Genomic DNA, 15,424 nt, shown 5'->3' with positions numbered 1-15,424 from the left:
ACTTCCTGAGATCCATGTGAAGAGAAAAAGGCTACAGAAACTATGATGGAAAGGAAACAACTTCGAAAGGGCAAAAAGTCAAAATGGCACCTGTAGTTCAGAAATCGGTAACAAATTTAAGAGATTTTTGTTTATAAAAATATTTTAGAATTTTAAAATGTTATTCTCTTTGGCCAATTTTATACTTGGAACTCCAACCTCAGGAGATAATGAAATGGGAATCAAAATAAAGTTGTTCACTAGAACATTATTTGTATTAGCAAGAATCTTGAAACAACCAAAATGTTCAATGTGAGTAAAACAGTGAAGTAAAATCACGTGGCCATATGATTATTACAAATGATGCTTTCAAGAAGTTTTCAGTGACATGGAAAACTACTTCTGAAAATGTTATGTTTTAGGTTATCAATTGTATATTGAGATTTATTTATCTCTGTAAAAAGTGAATAGAAAAAAGGAAAAATGTGTCAAATATTATCCCTGTGAAGTAGGATTGTTATTATCATTCTGGAAACTCCTAAATTTTCTGCAATAAACACCAGAAAAGAACAAGAAAAACAAAAGTATTATAAAGTTGCTCTCTGAGGATCCCAGGGACATGGTAAGTCCTTCAAGAAACTTCATGGTGATTTTCTTCGAATATTTTTACAATAAAAACTGTTTCAACCTAAACTGAACTTATAAGTAGTCCATGTATTTTCAATGCAATATCTAATGAGCTACTAATCTAGAAGGCACTTCTTACTTGTGTTCCCTCAAAAGTGATGAGCCTTTGGTGAAAAGAGACCAGCTGAACTCATATACCTCATACAGTTTAATATTCCTCCTTGTTCACTTACCATTAGAATTATGCATCTCCCCATGTATTTATGATTCCTTTCAAAGGTCATTCTTAATGACCATATGATATTTCATCAGGGATATGGACCTTCATTTTATTACCCACTTTCTTCCTGTGGCTATTCTTATTACCCTCCATGTTTTACAGCCCCTAGACATACGTGTAACTGTAAAGACAATTTTGATCTGAAAATATTCTATTTAGGTAATTATTTCAAGGTAAAGTTGGTGAAAAAAGCTAAACTTACCGGCCTCAGCCAGGGCTGCAGCCACTTCATTCTGAGTGGAGTAGATGTTGCAAGCGGACCAGCGGCACTGAGCCCCCAGGGCACAGAGTGTCTCGATCAACACCTACATAGACATTCGGGAAGACAGGGTGAGAGAGAGGAGGGCCAGGTAGGGGCGGCACACAAGAGGGCAGTACCCAGTAACTCTGCGGCAACTGGTGCTACACTGGGAAGTTGCAAGAGGCTATGGTCCTGCGAGGGAGCCTACTGGTATCTAACTTCACCCAGAAGACGTGTTCCTGAAAGTCTTAACATTTTCGTTAACAGTCAGATTTTTGCAGATCTAGATCTCCCTGAGTCAGGTCTGTTAAACATAGGTTATAGCTATCCACACAGAGTAGAAAACCCCATTCCTGTGCAACAGGAGGTCCCACCTAATAGTCATTAGCATTTGGAGACTGGATAGATAGGGAAGGAAGAGCAAGTAAAAAAAACTTTCTTTTTTCCCCTCATCTGAAGTCCCTCTTGTGTCTCCCAACAAACTCACCGCTGTCTGGGCTGTGATGTGTGTGCAGCCCACTATTTTAGCACCAGCCAAGGGCTTCTCCCCCTGAGCACGTTTCCTGAGTGAAATCAGAGCAGACATGTCTGTGAAAGAACAGAGGATTTGAGCTAGGTCTGCACTAGCAGTATTATCAATTTCTGCCCCAGCAACATCTAGGGGTGGTCTGGATCTGCTGAGATACTACAAGATAGGGTAGAAACACTCTAAGCAAATTTCCATGATGACTGGCGGCTTCAACAGCAGAAAGACAGTTGGGGAGTTGTCATCCAACGACTTGGAAATGTCTCTCTTCCTCCACCATTTCAGCCTTCTATGCAGAGGACTGAATGGAGAATGAAGTAAATTCTCACATCTGGTCAAAATGGAGGGGGAGTCTTATTATTCACTGCGGAGGAGAGGGAAGTGGTTATGGCATTGGCTAATGGACTCCTATATATAACCATCAAACCAGGAAGGAAGACTTCACCCTCAGCAGAAGAGCACTTCCTGCTTTTTCTATTCTACCTAACCCCATTCTGTCAGTCTGTTTGGTTTCCATACTTCCCCCCAGTAGAGAGCACGTCTTCAGTGTGAAAGTAATGAGTAAAAAGACCTTATCAGGAGTGGGGTGGGTGGGGAAACCAAGATCTAACGGACTGTCAGTCACTTCCACTCTTGCTCCAGCAGGGGGTGCTAAGGACCAAAGACCAAAGAGACCCTGGTCACCACATCCCTAGCTGAAAACCCTCCCACATCTGCTGCTTCTGGGAAATGTGGGTCTCTGAGATTGGCAGCTCTGGTAGAATCCCGCAGACCTAACCACCATGTAGTGATCCGGGACTTGCTGACTCCAAAAAGAGATCTCCAAATATGGTGTCATGGGGGAGGAAAACAGAAACTACTCTGTGTAATTACTATGTGCTGAGAACAGGAAGCAAGGAGAACAAGAACCCTGAGGCTCAAGCTGCACACAGAGAGATCTGCTAATACAAGAGACCACAGTGCTGAATTTTGAGGCGACTTTCAAGTTAGCTTTCAAGTGTGAAGTTGTCTGTGGATCCTCATGACCAGCAAGTGGGTTGCTTCTGGTCCCCTACCCACTCCCTTTCTTTACCTTGCTCTGCAATCTCAATCTCCCGGCGTCCAAATTCTGCCTGCTTGATGTTCTTCACACAGAAATTGCTGCTGCCCTTGGAGTTGGTTTGCTGTTTCTCTCGGGGGGAAACCTCATCATCAGAGCTATCGGTGTAGGATGCAGCTAGAGCCAGGAGAGAAAGAAACAAGGATAGAAAAACCGCAACGGTCCCAACTCCACAAAATGCACTCCCCAAAGGACTCTCATTTAAGATAAGCAACCTCGGAACTGGAGTCACCTTTTACATCACTCTCAGCTCTACTCCTTCAGAGTCTAACAGATGAATGAAAGTGTTGTGGCTCTTTCAGTGTTGTGGCCCCTTCATCCACCCTGATGATACTCTGCGAGTAGTCCCTGTAATAGAAGCTACGGATCCCACTTTTGCACCAGCTCTAGGGATCCCAGCTAACAGAGGCACTTGGTCCCAATGTGGACTGGAACCAGACATGGCAAAAATGGAAGAATACTTTAGGGCATGTAAGGAACACCATTTCTGTAGAACACTGCTTCTCAAACTCAAGCATCTACAGCATTCATCAGAATCATGTGGAAGGTTTGTTAAAATACAAATGGCTAGGCCCCACCTCCAGAGATTCCCACCCAGTAGGTCTCAGGTGGGGCCCAAGAATTAGCATTTCTAACAAGTCCCCAGGTGTTGCTGCTGCCACCATTCAGAAGACCACACTCTGAGAACCACTAAAACGGATGACAGTGATAAGAGAATCTTACAAGGGATTTTACACTAGGTTGTGCTCAAGGAATACAGAAATGGAAAGAAACTCAAAAGGTGAGTAAGTAGTTCTGGTTCTACTGTCAGCCCTGAGATCACTCAATATGTTCAACTTTAAGGAAAAAAAGCAGCTTCATATAAAAATGTCCTTTCAGACGATATGCAGGGGGACATACAATAATCACTCCCCCACTCTCAATTCACTTCTTTCCTCTGTGAATCGACGAGTATTTCTTGGTCTCTGTCTCTGCCAGTGCATCAGGTCTCTCTCGCTGTCTTCTACACACTGCTAGCTAACACAAATACTCCCAAAGGTATCTGTCCCACTGGGACAATTTAACTAGATCATAAAGCTTTTTTTTTTTTTTTAAGATTTTATTTATTTGACAGAGAGAGACACAGTGAAAGAGGGAACACAAGCAGGGGGAGAGGCAGAGGGAGAGGGAGAAGTAGACTTCCCGCTGAGCAGGAGGCCCAATGCGGGGCTCGATCCCAGGACCCTGGGATCATGACCTGAGCCGAAGCCAGACACCCAACGACCGAGCCACCCAGGCGCCCCTGGCTCATAAAGCTTTTAAAAATGCTCTGATAGGCTCCTGTTAATACATGGACATCAAGATCTTTGAGAACTTTGCCAAAGCTTTCTTCACTCACTCCTTCCTTCTTCCTCTTATAGCCCAGTTTTTCACAATTAATTCTCTCTTAGCTGGAATCGGTCTGCTTATCACTCCCACTCTTTGGTATCTGTCACTCCAAGACACCTTTTATTTATGACAGCCATTATATTTGGAAACTTTTCTTGCACACATGCCACAGTGACTCTGAATATTCATTTATTTCAGTACTTCACCCTGTAGACCACAAAATTGCTCCTATCTGCCTATCTCACCTACGCTGGGTTATCAATGGCACAGAGCAGAGGACACGTTTTTTTAAAATGCATTTACTTGTTGTTGTTGTTTTTTTTACAATCCATTCACTTGCTCAAGCCTGGTCCTTAATGTTAATAACACTGTACAAACAGTATTCTGGTAAAGTCATTTATGGAGACAGCAAATCTCTATGCTAAAACTAACAGCAATCTATGACCTTGGGCAAGCCTCTTAAACTCTTAAATGTTTCCTCAGTTGAACAATGAGAGGGCCGGGGTTAGATAAGATGCCCCTGTGGATCTTTCAGTGTCTATTCCGCTAGTACTCAAATCCTAAATTCTACATCCTTTTCCACATTAACTTTCCAGTACTCCCTCTAAAGTTGAGAAGGACACAATTAAAAAAAAAAAAAAGCCGACTTATATAGGGTTAAAATAGAGGACAGGAGGACTAAAAAGAAACAGAGCTGGAGCCACATTACCGTAGTTGAACTTTTCCTACTCCAGAGGTGAACAGGGGAGGACACTTCAACATAAAGGGTAACCTAGCAAATAAAAGGAGCCCAAATACTCATTCTTCTTGTCACCATTCAGGCAGTCTTGGAGCCAAGAAAGAAAAAGACAGGTGGCGGGGTATATCTTAAACAACAAAGTTGGAAATCATGCTTCCAAAGTACACCTCTTTTTCAAGGCCCGTTCCGTCAGCCAAAATAGAATTGATTTTCTCCCTTTGTGACGTGGGCGGAGAATCGTGGGAATGGGATCCAGCCCAGTACTACCAAACAGGCACTGGCCACAGACCACACACAGAGACAGCCAGGGGAAGAGAAATCTCCAGATGACAAAAGCCTCCCCAGCTACAAGCCTGGGTGGGGACATTCCCATTGCCCAAGCGCTAATTATCAGCTTTCAGCAGAAAGATGGGAAGTTCTGATATGAGATACTTTTAGATTCTAGATAAACAGAGCAGTGGGTAGAGAACTAGCTTACGGCTCTAGAACTGGGAAGAGAGATCAGAGTGGACACGAAGTTCATACCTACCTGAACTGTAGCTGTCAGTGGAGGACTGGGAGATGGAGCGAGACAAAGATCGCCGGCCTGTCTTGGTGGGGAATTTGGTGAACTCCTGCATGTCATCAGCAAACTGGATTTGCTGTAAGAGGAAGACAAACAGTTGAAAACTTAAAACAAGCATTCTATGAAATGTTCCATTTTTTAAGGCCATACATTTCCTTCCCTAAAACCTAATGTTATTATATAGCTCCTACTAAGCCAGCAACTCTCCCACCAGAACGAGGGTGGGCAGAGGCGACTTGCTGACTCCTCCCCAAATGCCAATTACTGCCTCTTTCCAATTGTAGAATTTTTTTGTTGGGGGGGGCGGGGAGAGCTTAAACACAACTTCTTTTAGCATTCTGTCCAAATTTCACAAATCTTTCTTCTCACATTCCATAAAGTTTTCTTTCCTCTTACAACCTTGACACACATTAAGCTCTTTACCCTTCCTCCCAACTCTACCAAAAAATAGCACAATCTCCTAGTGCTTCTGCTTGTTTTTTTTTGTTTTTGTTTTTTCCCCAGAAGATTCTCTTGTAGCACATTCTTATCCTAAAATCAGCAATGGTCTTGCTGTTTGAAAAATTATGGAGCTGCCTTGAAATGGTAATGGGCACTGGGGTGCCAAGTCAGAGTCCAATCATACCTATACTTCACAAAGGCAATGTAGTATGCCCAGAACTTTCTACATCCAGTAAAATACTTGCATACAGTAAAGAAAGCAAAATTAAAAAAAAAAATCTGTGCACTCCACAGTAAAATCCAACTAATTATAGGACTAATTTGAAGGAGAAAATAAATGACTTGGTAAATTCTGTATTAAAAACTTCTTTAAATGAAATACACCAGAACTAAGTAATTGTTTGAAGGATACTTGGAAAATTGGCTTTAACAAATGGCAAATACCTTACAATACAATTTACAGTCAAATTAATGGATGCTTCTAAGGTGTATGAAAACATTTTTTTCTATTAAATGGTTTAAACCTTCCTCCTGAACTCTTTATTTAAGCTCTGATAAACCCTTTAAGATATAAAATAAGCTTCAGCTTCCTGAAAAACAAAACGGTTTGAGACTATGAATTGAGATTCTCCTCACAATCTGACTAAATCTGAAAAGGTTCCCATGGAGACTCCATTAAGCTAAGTCTTTAGCAGGGATCTCTGGAAATATAAAAGCTATTACAGATTAAAAGTCTTCTCCCCATAATGCTAGCAATGTGGGGGGGGCGGTGCCTGGGTGGCTCAGTCATTAAGTGTCTGCCTTCAGCTCAGGTCATGATCCCAGGGTCCTGGGATCGAGCCCTGCATCAGGCTTCCTGCTCGGGGGGAAGCCTGCTTCTCCCTCTCCCACTCCCACTGCTTGTGTTCCTGCTCTCGCTATCTGTAAAATAAATAAATAAAATCTTAAAAAAAAAAAAAATGCTAGCAACGTGGTTATACCCACTTTGAAGCCAGAACAGTAAACTGCCCATCTGTTACAGCTGCAAAACATCCCCCTCCTCTGACACACGTGCCCTCCTGCTAGGGTAGCATCAGCTAGCATGTGAGAATCAGGCTTAAATGTGCAACACAGAAAAAGTAAGTACAAGGGACTCAGCCTAAACAACATACATGGCACCAGAACCTGATTAACAAATACCTTTATACATCCTAAGCAGCTTGTTTAGTTTAGGTACTAAAACTTAAGTAGTTTAAAATGCTAAAAGCACAGTGCCTTTCAGAAAAACAAACCAACAAACCAACCAACCCCACTCTTGAGGGGCACCTGGGTGGCACGTTTGGTTAAGCGACCCACCCTTGGTTTCAGCTCGGGTCGGGATCTCGGGGTCATGAGATCGAGCCCTGGCTCTGTGCTCAGCATGGAGTCTGCTTAAATTTCTCTCCCTCTGCCTCTGCCCCTCCCCCCATGTGCTCTCTCTTTCTCACTCTCAGATAGATAAATCTAAAAACAAAACAAACAAAAAACCCACTCGCTGAAGTGGTCTCAGGTCAGCGTCTGCCCTTCTAGATAGGATTTCCCATCGCATGTTCACATGACTTCTGCAGTCAGCAAAGCTAGTTTTAGTGAAGAGATTAATCCAGGACCAACGTAATGACTTTCAACCCAATATGCAGTTCTTTTGGTGGCAGAAAATATACAGCCAAGAGACCGGCATGCCTTTTAACACTCTCCAGAGGCAGCCCTTCCTCCGTCAGCCTCCTTGTTCCTGGCATGGGCAGTCTAGTCGGAAGCTAGTCTTCTCTCTTAGCTGTTACGATTCCCTCCCCTGTTCATCTTTTTTCAAAAGGCTCCGGGCATATTCCCAGACACCACCTACCTGGTGGTGGCGGGGGTGGGGGAGGGAAATGCAGTAACATTTGCCGTTTCTTAAATAAAAAGAGAGGTGGCTGTGGCAAGATAGAAACGTGTTTCTTCAGCAACCCAAGAACTAATTTAATAGTCATAATCCTACCTTGTATTAATGCAGCTCAACAGTAGCCTAAAGCTTAGCAAAATCTTTCCCATCTAAAAATATTAGACTGTGTTGCAAGCAGCTTACTGATAGTGCAGTGCCTCATGTCTCAAATAATGAATATGGTCCATATTTGAAGTGGGCAGACTGTTAACTCAAGCCGTGACACGGATGGGTGGCTATTCTTTTTTTTTTTTTTTTTTTTAAGATTTTATTTATTTGAGAGAGAGAATGAGAGAGCGCACATGAGAGGGGGGAGGGTCAGAGGGAGAAGCAAACTCCCTGCCGAGCAAGGAGCCCGATGCGGGACTCGATCCAGGGACTCCAGGATCATGACCTGAGCCGAAGGCAGTCGCTTAACCAACTGAGCCACCCAGGCGCCCAGGTGGCTGTCTATTCTCAGAGCTCTTTGATATTTTCACTTCTTACAAATAAGGTGGTCCGGCTATACGAAGATGCATGATAACCTGTCTCCCCTCCCACCACCAAACTGCATGCTGAAGAGAACCTAGATCACAACTGCTGCTCTGCCAGTTTCCACCAGGCCTGCTCGCTCCATGGCCGCCTTACAGCCTGTAGCTCTGTCCTCCTTTGGAAGTACCTCCTGGAATGCTATTCACCTTCACATTGTAAAGCAAGACACTGTTGTCAAAAGCAGTTTTTGAGTATCACAGGTTTTCCCTCTAGTGAAACCAGATCTCAGTAACAGCCCTCTAAATTGGGATGGATTCACCACATTTACACAATATGATCATTTAGGTAAAAATGAAATCCAAGGATGGCTGCAAAACTGTTCTGTTTACATTACTTCCTATTGTCATCATTTCTTCCAATCATAATTAAGTCTCAACTGGTGTACTTCAGTGTTTCTTCAAAGCTGTATCTGTAAGGAAGGCTAGTTCTAAATATGATGCAGAATGGGAAAGAGGGGGAAGGAAAAAGAGATAAGGTAGTTGGAACTTCAAAAAGTATCTGAAAATCAGGGGCGCCTGGGTGGCTCAGTCATTAAGCGTCTGCATTCGGCTCAGGTCATGATCCCAGGGTCCTGGGATCGAGCCCCGCATCGGGCTCCCTGCTCGGCGGGAAGCCTGCTTCTCCCTCTGCCTGCCGCTCCTCCTGCTTGTGTTCCCTCTCTCGCTGTGTCTCTGTCAAATAAATAAATAAAATCTTAAAAAAAAAAAGTATCTGAAAATCAAAAAGTCCTATGTTAAAGAATGACTTTGAATACCCGCCACTCCATAAACAGCCTTACCCACAACAAGCATGCCAGTGTTTCATTCTTGAACTAATATTACATCTGAGAAAGGTTAGAAGGTCAGATTGACCCATTCTCCAAATAGCACATCCAAATACAGAAGTCTATTTGCTGTGCCTTAAAAACTCAATTAAATACCAGGCCAATTCAATGTGCTATTTTCTTTTCTTTTTTTTTTTTTAGATTTTATTTATTTATTTGACAGAGACAGAGATAGCGAGAGCAGGAACACAAGCAGCGGGAGTGGGAGAGGGAGACGCAGGCTTCCCCCTGGGAGCCCGATGTGGGACTAGATCCCAGCACCCTGGAATCATGACCTGAGCTGAAGGCAGACGCTTAACGACTGAGCCACCCAGGCGCCCCTCAATGTGCTATTTTAAAGCACCTCTTCAAAGGGCTCAGTGGGTATAAACTTTCTTCCATTTGACATTGAAAATGATGAAAAGAAGCTTTCCAAAGAAACAATTTGAGATACAGTGCACCCACCACCTCGTGGTTAAGTCTGGTGACAAAGTGATCTGAAAGAATTGCTGTATATAATTTATCAAAAAAAAGGGATCACAGGCAACCCAAAACAGTTATAACCCTCCAGGGAAGAAAAACTGTCGTATACTACTGGTTCAATTTATCCCAACTGATATTTTTTACCATTAGAAGCTGAAGTTTACTTCCACAAACACATGTTCTATCTCCCCAGATGTTAAATAATAGCTTAGCCACACTTCCTTCCCAGGTCCCACCCAATTTTGCTGTCTAGCTGCTGAATCCCAGAGAACTGAAAGCCATCAGAATTGCACTATGACACTATAGCCAAAGGATGGTGATCAGGATAATATTCATGGATTATATTCTTTTAGTTGACACATTTGGGAGGCACCAACTAAGCAACCAGCGTTATCCCAGGAAAGATCTATGAAAGCAAATATGGGCCCTTACAATCTGTAGATTTGGTTTGACCAAGAGGGTAACGATAACACAAATGGCTGTTATAGAATTTTTACTGTTTTTTTTTTAAAGATTTTTATTTATTTATTTATTTGAGAGAGAGAGAGAAACAGCATGAGAGGGGAGAGGGTCAGAGGGAGAAGCAGGCTCCCCGCTGAGCCGGGAGCCAGATGTGGGACTCGATCCCAGGACTCCGGGATCATGACCTGAGCCGAAGGCAGTCGCTTAACCAACTGAGCCACCCAGGCACCCGAATTTTTACTGCTTCTTAAGGAAGATCCTAGATATTGCAGTCTTTTTTTTTTTTTTTAAGATTTTATTTATTTGACAGAGAGAGAGAGAGAGAGAGAAAGAGCAGGGGGACAGGGAGAAGCAGGCTCCCCGCAAAGCAGAGAGCCCGACACGGGACTCGATCCCAGGACCCCGGGATCATGACCCGAGCCGAAGGTAGAGGCTTAACTGACTAAGCCACCCAGGCACCCCATAGATATTGCAGTCTTAACAGGCTTATCTGGATATTGTTCAGCTTAGGCCTCCAAAAATCAGAGGTTAGGCTAGACATCTCACAAAACCTGTGATTTCACATGCCTATCTAGCAGCTTTTAATTTCCTCAGAAAGGTCTCCTCCTAAGGGTGAAGGACTAGACTCAAAGGTAAAGAGCAATTATTAGGAAAACTAACCATTAAGCAAGCATAGCTTAGAAGTGCATAGAGGGACTGGTCTGTCTTAACTGCTGAGGAGTATGTGAGAGGCCAGTATCTCTCCTTCTGGTACACTGCTGATTTCCTGAGGCATTCCCAAATTTATATAATCTGTCATCCTGTCTCCTCTAGCATACTGTGTGCAGAATTCTCTGTTTTGAAATGATGGTCAGCATATTTCTTAGCTAATACTTAGCAACTGAGCAAAAAGACTATCAGAAGCTAAAAATTTTAACAAGGTCAATTACTAAGCAACGTGTCATAACACCTCCCAGGATTCCTACGTCTTTTCTAATCCATCTTTCACACATCTTCTGGCTAATAGATTCCTTCTTCTTCTACAGAATCTACTCTCATCTGCTCTCTTTTCAGAGGGAAGGAAGAGGGTATGGCTGTCAGCCTAAACTAAATAGGTGCCTGACCTTTCCTTGATACCAGTGATCAGTCTGATTCCATTTCAGATGAATCCAAAGAAATAGTTATCAATAAACACCAATTTTTTGGTACAAGAACTATGTAAGTCTGCACATCTTTCAGACCTTCAATTAGGTAAAAGAAATTTCCCAAAGAAGGGTATCCTCTTCCCAACACGTTGCTCTCAAGTACACCACCAGAAAATAATTTATCTCAAGGGAATCAATCTCAGGCCACAGAGTTGAATCCACAGCCTCCTTCAGTCACTTCTTCCATTCCCTAGTGCAGAAACCAGTCTTCTGAGACTCAGCAGGTTTTGGCTGCTCCCTGTTCTCCTTCCCTGTCTCAAGTTTCTTAAGTTCTCAGTTTCCCCAGATGGGGCTTGAGCTTCGGCAGGGAGGGGGGTGGGCAGGGAGACAGCAAGCTGACTAATCACAGCACACATCTCCTTCCACTCCACCCATCTCTGTTGCAAGGGTAACAGGATATAATATGAGCGTGTGCGTGCACACACATACTGCTAGAATCCACTTCCAGAAGAAACACTCCTTTCAAAAATGGGACTTAACTTGATCTTTCATCAATGTCGGTGGGAGGAAGGGGTGAGGCAACACCAGGGCTCACTGCCAAGTCACTTAACTGGCGAGGAAGTAACATAAAGCTTGAAAACCTCTGCCAAGGAGTGGTTTTACCCTTACCAGCCACTCCCCCATCCTCCACCCTTCATATGAGACAACGTACCTCAGTGGCTTTCTATTAGCTCCTAAAATGGTCTAATGAAAGTGAATGATCTGGGCCTCCAACTGCCAACCAGAGGTAAAATTAAGAGGTTAAAAAGTGGCAACAAGTAGGACAGGGAGGGGCTTCCTAATCTTTTGAAAACCGTAATTTACAACACATTCTCCACTATATTTCAATGTCTATTTAGCTATCTGCCTGTCCAACTGCCTGGCCTGTCCATACTTTCCTCATCCTCAATCTGCTACCAGTATTATATGAAAATATGCTGGTCATTCTTCCTTTTCCCCTGACATTCAATTATCATCACTCTAGGTTATTTACATATATATATATTTATATATTTATACATATAAATATATATTTATATTTATCTATTTTTGTACAGGTGACTAAAGATATCTAGATTCCTGGAACATACCCATGACTTCAGTGATACACCAAAGTTCCCTTCCAACTCACTCTCCACCCCCACTGTCCCATTTTCCCAACTTTATTATCATTTTCTACATGTAAACACTTTAAAATAGTATAATGAACACCTGTATACCCTCCATCTACACTGAATCCTCCCATTTTCCACATTAGGTTTCTTCCTCTGTATATATACACACATGTACATATGCACACTTTCAAGTGATCCTGCCAAAAAAAAATTGCAAACATGAAAACTCACCAATAAATTCTTAAGAATGAATCTCCTAAGAATAAGGATATTCTCTTACAGAACCACAATAACATTCTCATACTTTTATGAATATTAATAACCCTATCTCATCCAGGCTGTATTCAAACTTCTCCAATTATCTCAGGAATACCTTTCATGAAGATGTGGTATGTGCACAATGGAATATTATGTGGCCATAACAAAGTATGAAATCTTGCCATCTGCAGCAACCAGAGGGTATTATGCTAAGAGAAATAAGTCAATCAGAGAAAGACAAATACCACATAAATTTCACTCGTATGTGGAATTTAAAAAAGCAAACAAAAAAAAGAGACAAACAAAAAACTCTTTAAGTACAGAGAACAAATTGGTGGTTGACAGAGAAGTGGTTGGGGGCAGTGGGGTTGAAATAAAGGAGATTAAGACTTATCTTGATGAGCACTGAGTAATGTACAGAATTGCTGTATCATTATATTGTACACCTAAAACTAATGTAACACTGTGTTAATCATACTTGAGCAATTTAAAAAAAGAATCTTTCATACAGACCCAAATGCCTCCCCAACTCTTCCAACCCAGGATGGAATCAAGGTTCACTAAATGCATTTGGTTGTTAGGTTCCTTTAGCTAGTCTGGTAATCTAGAACAGTTCTCTTGCTTTTATTTTTTTTCCCCTGTGATATTTTTTCCTGGAAGAGTCCAGGCCAGTTGCCTTATGGAATCTCCTATATTCTGAATTTTTTAGATTAGTTCTTTCCTGTAAACTGGAAGTTCAGTTTTGAGGTCTGATTTGAAAGATTAAAATTTTGGCAAGAATATTTCATAGGGGCACCTAGGTGGCTCAGTCGGTTAAGCAGCTGCCTTCAGCTCAGGTCATGATCCCAGGGTCTGGGATCAAGCCCCACATCGGGCTCCCTGCTCAGTGGGGAATTTGCTTCTCCCTCTCCCTCTGCCTGCCACTCTGCTTACTTGTGCTCTCTCTCTCTGTCAAATAATCTTTAAAAAAATAAATAAAAATTAAAAAAGAATATTTTATAGATAATGTTGTATACTTTACTTTGCATCATATCAGGCAGCACATAACGTCAGGTTGTTCCATGATTAGTGACACCAAGCTGAACCCTAGTTAAAGTGAGACCATCAGTCTCTGAAAGGTGTATTTTCTCCTTTGCAAGTAAAGGTTAAACTGTGGGGTGATATTTTTCAGCCTGTGAATATCCTGTTCCCTAGTGACTTTACCATCTGTTCATAATCCTTGCCTGAACCAATTATATTGGGGGGAGTGTTTCAGAATCATGGTTTTTTCCCTATCATTCTTTCCACATGTATTAGCTGGCATTATTTTGTAAAGAAAGGCTTTTCTTCTCCCTCTTTCACTTGTTTCTTTACTTGTCATTCATATTTTTATTTATTCAATCTGTTACACTAAATTATACAATGAGTACACTGAATGCTCCAATTGTCCCAAACTGAGCCAGTGGGAGTCTCCTTCAAGCTGACTCTTCTGTTTAAGTGCTTCCTTCCTTTCTGGCATAAGAAGATACACCAGGCTCACCTTGTTCTTTCTCTGCTTCAGACCTGGAATCAGCCATTTCTCCAAAGAGCACTGATATCTTTCAGTGGGGAATGTTATTTAGAAAATAATACCTGAGTATAAAGTGGGCTAATTGTTATTAGAGGTGTCAGTGCTAATAAGTTCTTTCAGGGGACAGAGAAATCTTTTTATTCATGAGTTTGTATTGATATATCCATTTCAAATTTAACATTACCTTTTTAAAAACTTTTAATTTTCCTATTTGTATTTCTTTCCCCTTATATGTTGACAATCTTGGTCTCTATTACCAATGATACACTTACTTGTTTTATTCTATAATACATCTAAAACAATTTCAAAATTGTAAGGGTAATATTACTAACAATATTCTACATAGTGAAGTGCCAATATTTCACTGAAGTCCTTTTTGTCTTTAGGAAATATCTCACAAATGATGTATAGTTCAAGTATGGTTTTCTGGGTGATTATATAATCAATTTGATATGTAGTTAGATTCATTTGTGTCTGTTAACAGCAATTTTAAGGTTTCCTTTTTTCTCTTTTTTTTACATATGAAACACACGTCTCAAAAAGTTTTAAAGGTATATTCAGAGAAGTCTCACTGCCATTTCTAACCGCCCCCCCCCCCCCCAATCACCATTTTCGTTGGTTTCTGGTTTATGTTCATTTCTGGAGGTAGAAAAAAAGCAAGTATATATTTATACTTCTTTTCTTTTCTTACTCAAAAAATAGAATGCTAAAATATTCTGCACGTTTTTTTTTTTTTTACTTAGGAATCACTTTGTATTGGCTCAGAGTATAAGAATCAGTAATTCTTAAATGCTGGGAAGGACTGAGCCAGGTTACTACTGTTCACCTTATATGTTTGTAATAAAAAGTCAATAGCCTAAAGCCAATCTTGACTTTAAATAAAGCTCACAAGAAATTAAACAGGCAAATCCCACTGCCAGGTATGCTGGAATGTTCGTTAAGATGAAAATTTGTCAAATGCTTATAAATAGGTAAATATGTATTCGTCAAACGAATTTTTATGAGAAGAAAAGTTAACAGTGAAAGCAAGCAATCGATCAATGGACAGGTCTAGAAGGAAGATGGAGTTTCTGACATTTTGGAAGGTGGCCACACAGACTGAGTAAATGCCATCTGTATAATATCTTAGCCTGCCAAGAAGGAACAAGATTGGAGATGTACAAAAACAATTCTTCCTTCCTTGATCTAGAAGTTTAGCTTAAATGAAGTTGAAAGCCAATTACATCTTACAAATTCAAACCCTCTACACACATTTGCTTG

At 41.4% G+C, this 15,424-nt stretch overlaps 1 protein-coding gene across 3 annotated transcripts in view; it reads right to left on the bottom strand.

Moving 5' to 3' along the window:
- The window catches only part of AHCYL1 (adenosylhomocysteinase like 1), a 39,561-nt gene that overhangs the window by 8,869 nt on the left and 15,268 nt on the right, over positions 1-15,424 (bottom strand). For all 3 annotated transcript variants that reach the window (XM_081815617.1, XM_081815619.1, XM_081815618.1), the window contains exons 2-5: positions 5,389-5,500; positions 2,726-2,869; positions 1,615-1,715; positions 1,089-1,191 (exon numbers count right to left, since the gene is read on the bottom strand). In XM_081815617.1, coding sequence (XP_081671743.1) covers positions 1,089-1,191; positions 1,615-1,715; positions 2,726-2,869; positions 5,389-5,500 — 460 coding nt within the window. The remainder of the gene's footprint in view (positions 1-1,088; positions 1,192-1,614; positions 1,716-2,725; positions 2,870-5,388; positions 5,501-15,424) is intronic.

This window comes from Leptonychotes weddellii, chromosome 4 (genome assembly GCF_054177405.1).
Source record: "Leptonychotes weddellii isolate Sample4059 chromosome 4, ASM5417740v2, whole genome shotgun sequence".
NCBI lineage: Eukaryota > Metazoa > Chordata > Mammalia > Carnivora > Phocidae > Leptonychotes > Leptonychotes weddellii.
The sequence above is the reverse complement of the archived record's forward strand: the minus strand, read 5'-3'. Positions and strand labels throughout refer to the sequence as shown.